At 38.6% G+C, this 14152-nt stretch overlaps 1 protein-coding gene across 1 annotated transcript in view; it reads right to left on the bottom strand.

Moving 5' to 3' along the window:
• Positions 1–14152, bottom strand: part of CFAP221 (cilia and flagella associated protein 221) — a 50518-nt gene that overhangs the window by 11720 nt on the left and 24646 nt on the right. The window contains exons 15-24 of the mRNA XM_058194624.1: positions 12949–13048; positions 12335–12471; positions 9703–9783; positions 8368–8475; positions 7813–7953; positions 6708–6860; positions 6528–6628; positions 3552–3644; positions 3287–3391; positions 2283–2348 (exon numbers count right to left, since the gene is read on the bottom strand). Of these exons, the coding sequence (XP_058050607.1) occupies positions 2283–2348; positions 3287–3391; positions 3552–3644; positions 6528–6628; positions 6708–6860; positions 7813–7953; positions 8368–8475; positions 9703–9783; positions 12335–12471; positions 12949–13048 (1085 nt within the window). The remainder of the gene's footprint in view (positions 1–2282; positions 2349–3286; positions 3392–3551; positions 3645–6527; positions 6629–6707; positions 6861–7812; positions 7954–8367; positions 8476–9702; positions 9784–12334; positions 12472–12948; positions 13049–14152) is intronic.

Genomic DNA, 14152 nt, shown 5'->3' with positions numbered 1-14152 from the left:
TTATAAAATGTTTTATAGATGGCATCTAGATCCTAAAAATTATCGTGTATGTATCCAGAAATGCAAGCAAAATGTTGGAGATGTAATTGTGATGACGCTACATATTTTCACATTTGGTGGACTTGTAAGGACATAAAGGCCTTTTGGATAAAAATTTGGTGGATTTTACAAAATGTTCTGAAAAGAAGATAAAGTTCCTGCAATTTTTCTTGTTGGGAATTATTACGGATTGTACAGTAATTGAGACTAAATTGATTTTAAATCTAATAACTGCAGCAAGATTACTAATAGGACAATATTGGAAGAAAAAGAAGTACCAACAATACAAGAATGGATATTGAAAGTTGCCAATTTGGCTGAGATGGCGAAGATATCAGCCTTTTGAAAGACAATACGCAAGAAAGATACTTAAAGGAATGGAAAAATGGATTGACTATATTCAACGTAGATATCAGACTAAGAGTTATCAGACTGTTTTGAATGATTATGATGTATTATTTTGATTGCTTTTGGGGAAGTTAGGAATTGATGATTGTAGGGGTATAATTAAGTTGGGACAAAACTTTTAGCATATGTTTGTTTTACTTTTAACTATACCTTGTGCTCGTTCCGGGAAGTCGGGGGGGGGAGGGGGGTTGCGAAGGGAGGGGGGAGGAGGGGGGGAAAGGGGGAAAAAAAATTTTGTAAAACTTTTTGAATAAAAAAAAAAAAAAAAAAAAAGAAATGTGGCATTAGTAATGCTATGGATGGCAGTGAAGACAGCGCATTGTATGAGAGTGACAGCAGTGATGATGACGACTGTGAACTCAGTGATGACGACAACGTATATGCGGATAACATCACAGAAGCTGAAGTAGCTGAAGCTCTGTTTGGACAAACAGATGATGAGGAGGAGAACTCCAGTTTTGAGGGATTTTAGCTCTCGTTAGCTTGGTTGCTGTTACTTTTAAAGATACTGTATTTTTGATACCATATTCTTTTTGGGGACCCCCTTTTGCACTTTTATTGTTTTTCGTTCAAATAAATATTCATGTTATTTTACTTGGCTCTATCTTTATTTTTTACATTGACCAGTAGCTGCCTCATTTCCCACCCTCGGCTTATACTCGAGTCAATAGTTTTTCCCAGTTTTTGTGATAAAATTAGGTACCTCGGCTTATATTCGGATCGGCTTATACTCGAGTATATACGGTAATCCTTAAGGAGCAGGTTTTATCATAAGGCTAAACCAGTTTTATCTTTCTGCCTCAGGGAGCAGAATCAATTACGGGTAAGTGGTTTCCATATATTCTAAGTCAGGGATGTCAAACTTGTGGCATCACATTGTCATCATATGACTTTTCCCCCCACTGAACCAGGGTGGGTGAGCGGGCATGGCCAGCACGTGACACATTTGGCCTGTGGGCCGCGAGTTTGACACCCCTGTTCTAAGTGTTATGAAAATGAGGAAAGGAACAAAAATATATTATCTACATGCTTGGAAAAAACTAACCATGAAAGAAACAGCACTGGAGAGAGGGAAAAGATTTTGTATGTTGGAAAGCGGGAGGTATATGATAGGATGAGGTGGGGTGGGATGGGATGGGAGAAGAAGAGGAAGAAAAGTATGTTTTGAAGGTCTGATCCTAAAGAACTGTAGAATAAAAGGAAAGCTTATGTTCATATCCCATCTTCATTTTGTATTGAAGTGCTAGAGTAGGGTTTTTGGAACCGGACAACTTTAAGTTATACGATATGGACTCCAACTTCCAGAATTCCAATCCTTTTAAAGTTGCCAAGTTCCAAAAAACTCTGCCCTAGGGCAAAATAAGGGTTTTAAAAAAATGCAAGTCTGTAACATGCTAAAACAAAACAAAACCCCATTTCTTTGAAATATAGTCTAGTTTCTTTTTAATTCTATAATGCTACTAGCATCATTATTGAGTTTTTGTAAAACCAAATAAAGGAAGAAACCTTCCAATCTCAATAAGATCAGTTAAGGAAGCCCAGATTTGAATAAATCTGTAAAGAATGAGAACATTATTAGGCCTTTTCGGAAATAAGCCCCATTGCTTTGTCAGTATTTGCAATTCTTTGCTGAATTTTACTAAAATCCAGCCTTTCTTAGCTTTTTTTTACTAAGTTTCTTGAGGGCATCCAGCCTTGTCCTTTTGCTCTTTTGACTCCACTGAATATGTCCATAAGGAATCTTTGCACATCTAACAATACACTTCAGTATGATTTCTATTAGTGCTAATACCAAAGCAATCCATTGGCATTTACAATTCAAATAATTCCATTACCTGGAAACAGGCACAGATTTATATAGAGATGTAAAAGAACCGATTTTCACTTCTGCATTTCCTTCACTAAAAGAGAAATAAAAAAGAAATAATTGTCAAAAAAACACTCCTCCATCATTGGGTAATAATTTTATTATGACTTTTTTATTTTGACTTTTCCAGAATGTCTTAGAAGGCTTGGTGTTCAGAAATAAATTAATATAACTAATAAGTGCAGGGATGGGGCAAAAAGTGATGGACCAGTCTTCTTTGTCAACTCTGCCTGTAGGGAACATCCCTGCATGAATAAGCTTGTCGCCAATACCCTTTATTAGTGTGAATGTGATTTAAATGGAGCTGAATGCCCTTTAAATTATGTATGTGATAGCAAGCTCTCCGGAACTAAAGCAGTGGCAATTTATGGTGGCACAATGTAGCAGTTTGGGCACCATGGTTGGCTGCCTGGAACACACTTTTAAGGGACTATTCCAACCATCGTCTTAATTGCTTTGAGACTCTAGACTTAAGAACAGAAAAACTTAATCAAGTCTAGAGGATAAATATTTGTCAATCAGCATTATAAAGCGTATTGCTTTACCATAAAAATCCAAGCAAGCTTGGGTTGAACGTGGGGAATGTGGCAACATTTTTTGTTCAAAGAACTATTATTTAGGAAGAAAAAAATCCCTTTCCCCAATTCCAGACTATAACTCAAGGCAAGGTTGGTTAAATATTTTACTTCCTTGCTATTAATCAGTGCTACAAAAACTACACTTCTGAGTCACTTCTGTACCTAACCCTATCTGATTTTTGTGCTTAAGGGCAAAACCATCCATAAATAGTTGTGGACTATTCCTAAGGTTCATGAAGCATTTAAATCTCTCTTTTTCTCACAGGAAAAGCTATCCATTCAGAATATTCCATCCCTGCATTTCCTGTTCAGAACCACTGCATGTTGCCTGAAGTTCACATTTTAAGGACCAGAGCATAGGCTTTGCATGAGATTTCAGCAGAAACAGACATACCTTCCCTCTTTTGATTTACTCTCTTCTGCTAAGGTGTCAATCTGTGGAAATTCGGCTTTTATCATCTGTGGTGTAAGTAAGACGGCAGCCTCTCCTTCCATTGCTCTAAAATTTAAGTTGCCAATTATTTTACTTTTCAAGATGTCTGACGGCAAACTTGTGAGCTTTTAGCTATGCACCCACACATAAGCACCCGCTTATATTAAATCCCAGTGCTTGATATGCAATAGGATTATTCGGAATGAGCAGTGGAGAGAAAACTTACTCGTCCACCACGTTTTCCTTGTCTTGTTGTGGTAACTCATGCAGAATTGGAGGCACATCATCTGGAAGCATGTCGGGGTTATAAGGATCAATGCTGCAGAAAGTAGAATCATATTGAGATGTTAAGGGAAGCACGTGGTAAGGACAATTGAAATTAACTTTAGGGCTGGCTCTTCCAGTGGTATTGGGACTACACGTCTCCTAATCCATAGAAGTATTGCATTCTAAAACAAGTGTAGGGTTTAATGTTGAATATGGATGAACTACAGCACTGATGCCATTTGCCTGGTTTTGATACCTACAACCCAGGGGTGAAATGTAAAAAAGTTTGCTACCGGTTCTGTGGGCATGGCTTGATGGGCGTGGCTTGGTGGTCATATCCTTATGGTTTATATTGATATATTGACCATCATTTGTGTTGTAAATGTTGTACCTTGATGAACGTATCTTTTCTTTTATGTACACTGAGAGCATATGCACCAAGACAAATTCCTTGTGTGTCCAATCACACTTGGCCAATAAAAAATTCTATTCTATTCTATTCTATTCTATTCTATATGAGCGGGTGGGCATGGCCAACTTGATGTTACTCACTATTAGAGCCAGGAGCTGCAGATTTTGAAGCACATTCTGCCCTTTTCAAGCCCCCAACACTTTGAGTTTCCCTCCGCCACCCAAGCGAACATCAGAGCCTTCTCTTGCAAAAGCAGAATTCAGGCACAGAAATGGAAAAATGAGAGGGGAGGGAGGAGAAAGTGTAAGAAGACATTTCCTTAGATCACTGACGTTTGGCAATCTAAGGAAACATCTTCCAGCTCTTCAAGATCGCCTTGAAGAGCGCCGAGAAGCCAACAGCAAAAAAAGTGGCAGCGGGGGTGACAGGCGTGTGTGTGTGTGTGTGTGTGTTTCCTTCTGCAAGGACTTGGATGCAGACACCACCCCTCTTAGGAAAAGAGGTGGTGGCGAAGCCCAGTCTCTCACCTAGGAGAGGAAGACTGCGGAGGGACACATACAAACACACCCGTCATCCCAGCTGCCGCTACTTTTGCTGTTGGCTTTTTGGAGCTTTTAAAGTCGATCTTGAAGAGTTGGAAGATGTTTCCTTAATCGCTGATGGTACGAACAATGAGTTTGGCAGGGAAGCATAGCAGGGCTGTGGGCCGTGGACCGTTCAGGGGCGTGGCCAGCCAGCAATTGCTACTGGTACAGCAAATCATCCCCAAATCCCCAAGCATTTTACCTCTGCTACATCCTTTAAAATAAATGAAGCATGTTATCTTATTCTAATATAATACCAAGCAGTTAAAAAGTAAAAAAATATATTACAATAAACAAGAACCACATTCATTATAGGCTCTTCCCTATTACAGGTAGTCCTTGACTTTATTAATCACAACTGAACCCAAAATTTCTATTACTAAGTGAGACATTTATTAAGTGAGTTTTGCTCCATTTTATGACCTTTCTTGCCATAGTTGTTAAGTGAATCGCTGCAATTGATAAGTTAGTAACATGGTTATTAAGTGAAACTGGCTTTCACCATTGATTTTGCTGATCAAAAGATTGCAAAAGGCTCAATCACATGACCTTGGGACACAGCAATGATCATGAAAGTATGAACTAGTCGCCAAACATATGAATTTTGATCACATGATCATGCGATCAACATGATCATGCTACAAAGGTCATAAGTGTGAAAACTGGTCATAAGTCACTTTTTTCAGTGCCATTGTAACTTTGAATGGTTGTTAAATCGAGGGCTACCGGTATACTACTACTCTTCCATGCTTTACCTCTATTTCCCCTTAATGATCTAGAATCAAGGGTGAAATGCTCCCAGTTCGGAGCGGATCGTTCGATCCGGTAGTGATGGTGACGGGTAGTTCGGAGAACCAGTAGCAAAAATTCCTGCCTCTCCCCCATGCTCAGCTGAGCTGCGCGATCATCAGAGGTTTTTTTTTTTACTTTTAAAAGCATTTTTTCTTCTGCCAAGGTTCTACAACCTGAAGAGGTTGTAGAAAAAATGCTTTTAAAAGTTAAAAAAAAAAGTTGGCCATGCCCACCCAGTCACATTACCCCACCACCACCAAGCCATGCCCACAGAACCAGTACTAACGAATTTTACATTTCACCACTGTCTAGAATATATGGTGCTTGACATCACACACTGCTAAGTTCAGGCTTGTTTTAATTATAGTCTGTGGAATAAGCCACACTCGTTCACTTAAGTCTTCAATCATTTTCCCATTCCCCCCACCCCATTTTGCTGAGAAGCAAAGTATAAAATTTCTGGTCTCTGAAAACCATTCCAAATACCTTACACTTTAACTATGTTTCATTTTCTATTAAATATGCCTAGTATAAGCAAACTAAGTAAGCTCCAGGATTTGTACCTATACCTAAATCTGAGCCAGGTACTAAATGATGAGCAATAATAATCACATTGTTTGCAACTGACTTTAGCTAACAAATTTAAGAACCTAAACAGCTGAAGACTAGGATACTAAAAGTATTTCATATAATCAACTCATACAATGTGTCTAGAAGCAGTATTACTTTACAGCAGAGGCATCAGCTTAATCCTCTCTTGATATTTTTGACTTTATCCAAACCTATAAAATATGACAAATATTTTATTTGGGAATATAGGGGATCTAAAACACCCAGAGGACATTTTTCTTCAAGAAGAGCAGCCTAAAATCATCCAGAAGTTTGGGAGAAGGGCTTTCCACTGCTTCTTATAAAGTCAAACTTTTCCAAACTTTTTCTATTATGTTGCTGAAACTCTCTTTACCATTTTTAGCAGTATTCCAAGTGAAAAAGGGCCACTTTGGTCTACAGCAGAGGTCTTCAAACTTGGCAGCTTTAAGACTTGTGGACTTCAACTTGAAGCCCACAAGTCTTAAAGCTGCCAAGTTTGAAGACCTCTGGTCTAGAAAGTGAAGATGCTTTTAATAAAAATGATAAATATTCTTACCAAAATGGCACTGCCGTGCTATTCAGAGGCAGTGTACCCGATAAGCTTGAATTGATAACTGGTGGGAATTTTCTCCAGTTAGTCACACCACGAATCACTTCCTGAAATGACCATAATGACATGTTAGGAAAAGCTATCCAGCTTTTAAAAGTTGTTAAAAGTTCCAGTCACAAGTTTTACCCTATGATGAAGAAACTTCTTTTGTGTAACTGTAGTGCCGTTTGGGTATTTATTGCAATTTGGAAATTTTGGAAGAGGGCAAACGTGATATTCCATGCTGGTTTCTGTATAGGGCAGGGGTAGCTTAAGATCAAGCAGTCCTGGACAAGGATTCTGAAAAGCAAAGAAGAGAAACATTGAAGCAAGAACACCTTTGGGCCAACTGCGGGGAAAAAAACCTAATTTTGGAACAAAAACAAAGAAAAGCTTACAGTCATCTTGCATAGCTTTTATTCCCATCAAAAAGGAAGCACCTCAGCATATAATATGAAGTCACACAGGATGACATGCTGAGTCTGATAGAAAGACTATTAGCCTAGCAATTCTGAAAGTTCTGATTAGCGATCCTGGAATTTTTGACTGAGTTCGTTCACCACCGTAAAATATAGCTGCTTCTTTTCTACTGTGGGAAAGTAGCCTCTCTAGGTTGTATCTTAGTGGACTATGCAAACCTCACCAACCGTGCTCAAATAAAACATGCTAGAAAACTATTTTATAATTGGAGGTTGCATTTTAAAAAAGGCTCCCATCCAAGGGCCAAATGATACTTGGCTGCTGATAGAGAGATCCTTGGAGCAAAAAGAGCTATAAATTTTTGCCTGGGAGGAATTGCTTGTTTAGGGAACACACTTAAGATTTATTTAATAAACATCCATGGTTGCATTCTCACAACATGCTAAGTCATAAGATAGAATCCACTAACCAGAAGTGTGAAATATGCTCAAAATACTAAGCCAAAAGCAAACTAACTGTACCATGCTTCAGCACAATGTGCAAATCCAATCAACATACTTCAATGGCATTGGGAAACATTCAGGAATGGGAAATCCAAGATCTTAGCAAACATTTGTTAATTAATCCTGAATTAGATTATTGTCCAAATATTAAATAAAGTGTGTGTGTGTGTGTGTGTGTGTGTGTGTGTGTGTGTGTGTGTATGCATATGATCAAGATTAAATACAACTGTCCTAAAATTATACAGCAACAATCTTATCTGTGGATATTCCTCATCCTTTGTTGTGGGACAAACTGTCCCAGGTTCCTTAACTCTGTCTGTTTTACTCACAAAAATTTGAAGTGGATGATGGTTTGGAGGGTGAAGCAAAGCTTCAGGGGCTTTCAGGTTTAAGAGGGAAGTGTCCCAATCCTCAGCCTGTGCAACTGAAGGTTCTTCTTTAGAGGCAGATATTAGTGGAATCAGCTCTTCCTGAAAAAAGGCAGAAAATTATTGCAGGGACGTAGCATGACCAAAACAACAGATCCGAAAAATAAAAATAAAACACAGAACAGATTATTTATTTATTTAATTTATTTAATTTGTCACAACAATATATATAAGCATCACACAAAAGATTATATAGTATATAAACATATATATGAGGAAATATAAGGAGGTATAAGCATATATATATATATTTGTTTCTTCATATATATATATGAAGAAAAAAAAAGAAAAACAATAGGACAGGAACGGTAGGCACGTTTGTGCTCTTATGCACGCCCCTTATGGTCCTCTTAGGAATGGGGTAAGGTCAATAGTAGAAAGTTTTTGGTTAAAGCTTTTGGGATTATGGGAAGTGACCACATTAATTAATTAATTAATTAATTACAGATTAATTACCTCTGCGCCTGATTTCAGTGTTTGAAAATATTTTGGAACCTTGTAACTAGTGGCTGCATGATGTACACAGAATGGCTGATATGCCATGCTACTGAAATGCTGGGGTACCTTGAAGTAAAACAAAACAAAAAACAAAAAACCAGAGATTCCTGAAAATCAAATGAATAAACCAAATGAAATTTAAAAAGTACCTTACTGTTCATGATTCGCACACCCAGCATGTAACTTGCTACAAAATATCTCTTGGTACAGGAAAAGTGTTCTGCCATGGATGCCCGGTGCTGAAGCAGCAAAGTTCCTTCATAGGCATATGTGGGCATACATCAGGGGTGAAATCCAGCAGGTTCTGGAGAACCGGTAGCGGAAATTTTGAGCAGTTTGGAGAACCGGCAATTACCATCTCTGGCTGGCCCCAGAGTGGGGTGGAAATGGAGATTTTGCAGTATCCTTCCCCTGCCATGCCCACCAAGCCACGCCCACAGAACCGGTAGTTCAAAAAAAATGGAATTTCAGCACTGGCATACATGCCTCTCTTGTTGGGCTCCTTCAAGAGGTTGCATCTTTTCCTGGACTCACAGTAGCTGTACAGTCCCAAGAACATACAGGTAGTCCTTAACTTACAATAGTACATTTGGTAACCATTCCAAATTACAATAGCATTGAAAAAAAGGGACTTAGGACTGTTTTTCACACTTACGACCCCATGCATCCCCATGGTCATGTAATCAAAAATCAAGACTCTTAGCAGCTGGCATGTATTTATGACAGTTGCAGTATCCTGGGGACCTTCTGGCGAGCAAAGTCAATGGGGAAGCCAGATTCTCTTAACATCTGTGTTAATAACTTAACAACTGCAGTGATTCACTTAACAATGGTGACAAGAAAGGTCATAAAATGGGGGCAAAACTCACTTAACAAATGTCTCACTTAAGAAAAGAAATGTTGGGCTCAATTATAATCATACATCGAGGACTGCCTGCGTGCATTTGAACTAAGGGTTACTGATAGAGTGAGAGAAGATCCTTTGGAATGGGTACGAAAGCACTCTTGGGGCTTCCTTACTTATAGGTGGCATGGTTTCTGTGGTAGGCTAGCAGGGGCAGTTCCTTTAAGGAGGCCAACAAGTGATGTTCAGAACCTATATACAGAACCTTCTGGTCCTCTAAAATTTCACATATCCCAATTAAAAATGAACTTACTGTCATCTCGGGCTGCAGTAATTGAAATTCTACATACTTGGGGATGCCGAATTGGGTACTAAATTAACATTAACTACTGCTTGCATAGAATACATTAATATGACCACAGAGCATGACTCGATCAATTGCAGCTAACCTTTAGATCATAAAAGTGATGGAGCTGTTTGATTTTCACTGAAGCAGACTTAAGAGGAACTATGCCCAAAACTTCTGGTGCCTGGAGGGAGAAAAAAAAAATCAACCAACCAAGTTGTTATGTGGATATGTGTTTTTGCTCGTTTTTTTAAAATCATCAGTATCAGATTGGAACATATTTTGTTCACAATGTAGCTTATGTATCACATTGTTAGTCATGATTTGCAAAAATAAATTCTAGCACATACGTTTACTTGGTTCACATTTAATACTAGGCTAATGTATGGTTACTTCTATTGCTTATTGTGATGAGAAAATCCACCTATCGTAATAATTTATCTTAAAACATTTTTTAAAATCCACCTATCATAGTTTAGCATTATGTCCAAAACCAATGGTTTGTTGAACAAGAATATTGAAAAGAATCCTGGCTCCATGATGTGTATAAATGCAGCCAAGATTACTTGCAGGAGGATCGAAAGGAAGAAGTGTGATCAAATCACGGCAGAGCCAGCAAAGAGCCAAGACAAGGACACGGACATTTCTGCCCCAAAAGTGCTTTTCAAAAGGCAACTGGACTTCTCTGATTTTTTTTCCTTAAAAATGTTTAGCTTCTCATCCAATAAGCCAGAGGTCCACAACCTTTTTGGCATTGCGGACTGGCGAGAGGGAGGGGGGCAAAGGGATGATTCCCTGCATGGGTAGGTGGGTGTGCAGCTCCATTTGCGCAAGTGCTTACCTGCTGCTTGTGAGATTGGGGTGCGCATATGCACTTGCCAGCCACTTCAGCGGCCCGGTTCTGAAAGGGTCAAGGCCTGATAGTGGGCCGCGGCCTGGGGGTTGGGGACCCCTTCAATAAGCTTTTTCAGTTCTGATAGAAACTTCAGAAAAAAACAAGAAAGTCCAGCTCACTTTTGAAAAGCACCTTTGGGGCAACCATGACCTGGATGATTTAGAATCTCTACAGATACATTTCTGCCGTTCTCTACCCAGAATAAGAGCCCAGGTAATACAGTAACACAAGGTATACTGCCTCCATTGAGAGTAATCCTGGCTAGGCAGAACTATCCAGACAATGCTACTACTCTAAGGCTGCAAATCTTTTTTTAGGTCCAAAGAAGGAAATAGTGCAGCTCTGAGGCTGGCTTTTATGTCTCCTTCCACCTTATCCTATCCCATAAATTGTTTATGAGACTGGAAGAGCTGCACACGTTAAAACTATTGCTATGTTCATATATAGCTTATTCAATAAACTACAAATGGCTACGTTCACAAAATGCACTGTACATAAACTATGGTTTGTAAACTACAATGGCTGGTTCACACAGCAAACAAACAGTAGCAAAAAAAAACAAAAAACCAGTAGATTTTGCCATGGAATATTACACGAGCTAAACCAGCGGCTCCTTTTGTTCCAAATCAGCGCAAATAGAGATCAGCCTACTAGCCACCTAAACAAAAACAAATAAAAACAAAACCAATCCCAAAACTCTTTAAAAGCTAGCATTGTATCAGCAGAATTTATTTATTTATTTATTTATTAATCATACTTATATACCGCACTTAATTTTTATTTTAAAAAATTCTTCCAATCTGACAGAGAGAAAGAAAAACCTTTTGAAAAGCAAGCCACTGAGGGGAGCAAGCTTCGGAGATTCATTTTTCCTTCCTCACTTCCTGTTCACTTCCTGTTCTCCTGTTCACTTCCTGTTCTCTTTTTCTTCTTGCATGATAAAAATGTCTATTTTTCACCGCCATTCCCTTGACTCTGTTTCAATATGCCTCAACCCTTTCTTTTTATATTTTATCTATAGTTTGTTTGGTTACAGGAGCTACAGGGTTTTGTTTTTAAATTAGTTTTGGTTATTTGGTTGTTAGCCACCCAGAGTATGTATTTAAGATGGTAAAGGTTCCCCTCGCACCTACATGCTAGTAGGGGGCGGACTCTAGGGGGCGGTGCTCATCTCCGTATCAAAGCCAAAGAGCCAGTGCTGTCCAAAAATGTCTCTGTGGTCATGTGGCTTGCATGATTAAATGCCAAAGGCGCACAGACCACTGTTACCTTTCCACCAAAGGTGGTCCCTATTTTTCTACTTGCATTTTTACGTGCTTTCAAAATGCTACGTGCTTTCAAAATGCTATAGGTGGTCCCTATTTTTCTACGTTGCATTTTTACGTGCTTTCAAAATGCAGAAGCTGGGACAAGTAATGGGAGCTCACCCCATTATGCGGCACTAGGGATTCAAACTGCTGACCTTTCGATCGAGAAGCTCAGCATCTTAGCCACTGAGCCACCACATCCCTTATTTAAGATGGATGGCCACAAAGTTTTATAAACAAATAAATTTATGTGTGCATTTGGTGAATCAGGTTTAACTTGAACGATGATGATGGCTGCACTGGCTCATGTAAGGGGGAAAAAACCCCAACATCTGTTTTAGGATAATACCTTTAACAGGATCATCTAAAAGAGCAATTGTGAAAAATTAAGAGAACTGAGGTTTAGTGCTCATAACGTTCACAAATTTGTTTTGACAGCTTCACTGATGCTGGTTCTATAGATTGGTGGATTCAGAACAAACAAAGAGGGTTATTGGGGACTGCATTGTTGGTATCCTCCTGGTGGTACTTACCAGTTCATCAGCCCATTGTGGTGGATTGTAAGTAGGGAATTCAAACGGCTGTATTCGAGCTGCAATCAAGGCAAAAGGCATTCTCTTCTCCTCTTCGTTTATAGCAGCGGTGCTGGATGTTTTAAAACTGCTGCATTCTGCCACACGGAGACAGACATGGACAAATGCTAAGATCTGAAGTATAAGAACATTGGATGGGTGACAGAGAAGCATTCCGGTGCTTCATCTAGTCATTTACCTCTTGACTCCAAGGCTGAGGAAGAAGAGGACAAAGCTGTATCTTTTCATCTTTTCTTTGTGCTCTATCGCTTGATTTTTATGAGTCAAATGGGACAACCTATTTACCCATCTTCTGTGGCTTCAATAATTGTGAATTATGGCCTGGCAACAAAGAAGTGGGGAAAGCAGCGGAACGAAAAGACATGGGCCCACTTGACAATGGAAGCCACCTTCATGGAAATGTTTTTCTAATTATTTACATCTAATAAATTCCATGTTTTCATCACACATTTTACACATTGTGGCGGCACATATTTTAATTACAACATATGAAATGACCTGTACTTGTAAAGGAAGCAAAAACTGGCAATAGTTGTATCATTCTGAGGGTTTACCTGATATCAATCTCTTCTCTTCCTCTTCTTGTTCTTTGTACCGCTTAAACACGTCATGAAGCAAATTTATCACTTTATCTAGCCGAATCTGAATCAGGACCTATAAAAAGGATTATCTATCTTTGAGATATGTTCAGGTAGGTGCCCTCAGTCAGTACGTCTAAAAAGTGACAGGCTCTATACTAGGACAATAGTAGACAACACAGTATCAACAGTAGAAACCTTCAAATTTCTAGGTTCTATCATATCGCAAGATCTAAAATGGACAGCTAACATCAAAAACATCATTAAAAAAGGACAGCAAAGAATGTTCTTTCTGTGTCAACTCAGTAAGCTCAAACTGCCCAAGGAGCTGCTGATTCAGTTCTACAGAGGAATTATTGAGTCTGTCATTTGCACCTCTATAACTGTCTGGTTCAGTTCTGCAACCCAACAAGAAAAACACAGATTTCAGAGGATAATTAGAACTGCAGAAAAAATAATTGCTACCAACCTGCCTTCCATTGAGGACCTGTATACTGCACGAATCAAGAAGAGGGCCGTGAAAATATTTACAGACCCCTCGCATCCTGGACATAAACTGTTTCAACTCTTACCTTCAAAACAACGCTATAGAGCACTGCACACCAGAACAACTAGACACAAGAACAGTTTTTTCCTGAAGGCCATCACTCTGCTAAACAAATAATTCCATCAACACTGTCAAACTATTTACTGAATCTGCACTACTATTAATCTTCTCATAGTTCCCATCACCAATCTCTTTCCATTTATGACTGTATGACTATAACTTGTTGCTGGCAATCCTTATGATTTATATTGATATATTGACCATCAATTGTGTTGTAAATGTTGTACCTTGATGAACGTATCTTTTCTTTTATGTACACTGAGAGCATATGTACCAAGACAAATTCCTTGTGTGTCCAATCACACTTGGCCAATAAAAATTCTATTCTATTCTATTCTATTCTCAGTTTTTCTCTATTAAAATTATAAATGTTTGTAGATCATAAATGTTTATAGAACAATCTTGAAAATAGATAAGACAAATAATCCTTTGGCATATTATTTTTTTAAAAAAAATTAAGGTACAACACATAAACACTGAGATATAATGATATGTATTTGAGATAACAGGCCAAACACTATTTTTAACTTTTTGCAAACAAGTCAAAAACTGCAAAATGTTCCTGAAAGGATG

Source organism: Ahaetulla prasina, chromosome 1 (assembly GCF_028640845.1).
Source record: "Ahaetulla prasina isolate Xishuangbanna chromosome 1, ASM2864084v1, whole genome shotgun sequence".
Classification (NCBI taxonomy): Eukaryota; Metazoa; Chordata; class Lepidosauria; order Squamata; family Colubridae; genus Ahaetulla; species Ahaetulla prasina.
The sequence above is the reverse complement of the archived record's forward strand: the minus strand, read 5'-3'. Positions and strand labels throughout refer to the sequence as shown.